At 34.5% G+C, this 1,983-nt stretch overlaps 2 protein-coding genes across 4 annotated transcripts in view; one reads left to right on the top strand and one right to left on the bottom strand.

Annotated features, from left to right (window-relative positions):
* Positions 1 to 1,983, top strand: part of LOC111464667 (E3 SUMO-protein ligase SIZ1-like) — a 17,635-nt gene that overhangs the window by 2,376 nt on the left and 13,276 nt on the right. The gene's annotated exons all lie outside the window — the stretch shown is intronic.
* Positions 578 to 1,983, bottom strand: part of LOC111464670 (MLO-like protein 3) — a 26,254-nt gene continuing 24,848 nt past the window's right edge. Inside the window, exon 17 of the mRNA XM_023108892.1 lies at positions 578 to 757. Coding sequence (XP_022964660.1) covers positions 740 to 757 — 18 coding nt within the window. The 3' untranslated portion in view covers positions 578 to 739. The remainder of the gene's footprint in view (positions 758 to 1,983) is intronic.

Below are 1,983 nucleotides of genomic sequence, written 5' to 3'. Positions count from 1 at the left end.
ACTAAAAAAAAAAAAAAAAAAAAAAAGAGCTATACAAGGTTTTTTATGGTGCATGATAGGAAAATGTAAATTAAAATTTTATTTATAAAAAGATACAGAATTATGAACAACACTTTGTAAAATTTTGTTTATCTTTAGAGAAATGAGGGTTTTTGGTTATTTCTTCATTTATTTACGAAAGTCTTTTTTGAAAAAAAAAAAAGAAAAGAAAAGAAAAGAGGTTGAGGTTTTGAGGGAGCCTTTTTGACGAGGCACACTTTTCTAAAGCACTGTTTGGTGATTTGTTAAAGTTGTATTGTTTACAGACGTTGAGGTTAGTTGGGGGAACTTTGGTTTGTCTAAGAAAGCACAATAACTTTGAGGAGCCTATGCCAACCAGATATAGGTCTTTTAGGTTGTCACTTGGAATAAGAAAGTAGAATTCTTCTGGCAAGTAGGTACTGTGTCTTCTTAGGGGGCTTTTATTAAATTCGAAGAATGGGATTAAGAGTCCTTTAGTGAATTTCTGTTATTCCTAACCGTTGAGGCTGGATTAAAATTTCATAATCTTCCATAACTCTAGGAAGGAGGGTTTGCAATCCTTATGGGAATGCATGTGAGGATTTCGTTTGTTGTACCATAAATTCTTGAATTGAACTGAACTGAACTGAAGTTATGGGAGATATTATTGAAGTCAAAAGATTATCTTGGGTTTCTGCCAGCAGCATTCACTTGCTAATCTTGGATTCAGTTTATGTTCCTAAGTCCTTTGATGAATCTAGACTTCTAATGAACTGCAAAGTTCAAATTCATGAATGCTTCAATTAGAAAGTTGTAATTATGTACTTTCCGGATGGTGACTCCCTTTGTCCAGCAAAGAAAACAAAGATGTAGTTGTTAGGCCATAGACGTGTTCAAATTTTTAAGCTGCAGTGCGGGAGAAAGATAGAATCGTTGGAGACGTAGAAACCACCAAATCCATTATCTTCAGTGCAGTGAATGGTGCTATAATAAGACAAAATTTCCCTATATTTTTGGTATATGCCTACTCTGCTCTCAATTAAGTTAACCTAAACTAAGATAGATTGACAGGTCAAATTTTATAATTAAAAACTTTGCCCCCAGCATTATGAAGTAATACTAAGTACAAATATCCATTAAGATAATCTCGTTCTGATATTCAACGAACATGTTTTTAAATTATTGTCCATATTTTCAATATAGAACAATTCTTGTTAAATTGGTTATCTTAACGATACATTTCTTTTTTCATATTTCAAAAAAATTAATTTCTTATGGTTACCCTCCTTTCAGTATACCTAAACTCTCCTTTATTTCTTCAATGTAAAGAACTGAATATTGGTAAACCTTTATTGAAGGAGTCTCTTGTTTGAGCTGGTTGGTGATGGCTCCTTCTGGAAAATTTTCTTTTCCGTTGAAGAGTATTTTTGACGAAAATTCTTCCTCTTGTGGTTTGTATGATAGCAGGACAGCTTCAGCTTCTGGGAGAAGGGAGTCGTGACAAGAGCTTTGTGACTTGTTAGGACTTTATAACAATCCTTAGTGCATTAGTGGGAATTTAAATATAGTTAGATGAGTTTATAAGAAGTTTGTTGAANGGGGGGGGGGGGGGGGGGGGGGGGGGTTCTGGTGCACTGTTATTTGTGCTGATTGATTTTATTGTAAGCTCAAAGGTTTTATGGTTTGTTTTGATCTTTTGTTTTATTGGCTTTTAGTTTGGTTTCTTCTTTGTCGAATTAACTGCCATTTGACTTTTCATTTTATCAATGAAAAGTTCCTTCTTCTTTTATTTGTTTGAAATGAAGTTTACCTGCTAGCACAGGACATATGAAAAAGTTTAACAAGCTTGTCCCCGAGCTCTCTCTCAATGATATTCCCCTGTCAAATGAATGCCCTTCAAAAGTAAAAATTTCTGGTTTCATCATTATGGTCTTCGCACATTCATCAAGAATATGTGTGTGTGTGTGGGTGGGGGGGGGGGGG

This window comes from Cucurbita moschata, unplaced genomic scaffold (assembly GCF_002738365.1).
Source record: "Cucurbita moschata cultivar Rifu unplaced genomic scaffold, Cmos_1.0 Cmo_Scf00031, whole genome shotgun sequence".
Classification (NCBI taxonomy): domain Eukaryota; kingdom Viridiplantae; phylum Streptophyta; class Magnoliopsida; order Cucurbitales; family Cucurbitaceae; genus Cucurbita; species Cucurbita moschata.
Note: the sequence above shows the minus strand (reverse complement) of the source record. Positions and strands in the feature narration are given on the sequence as shown.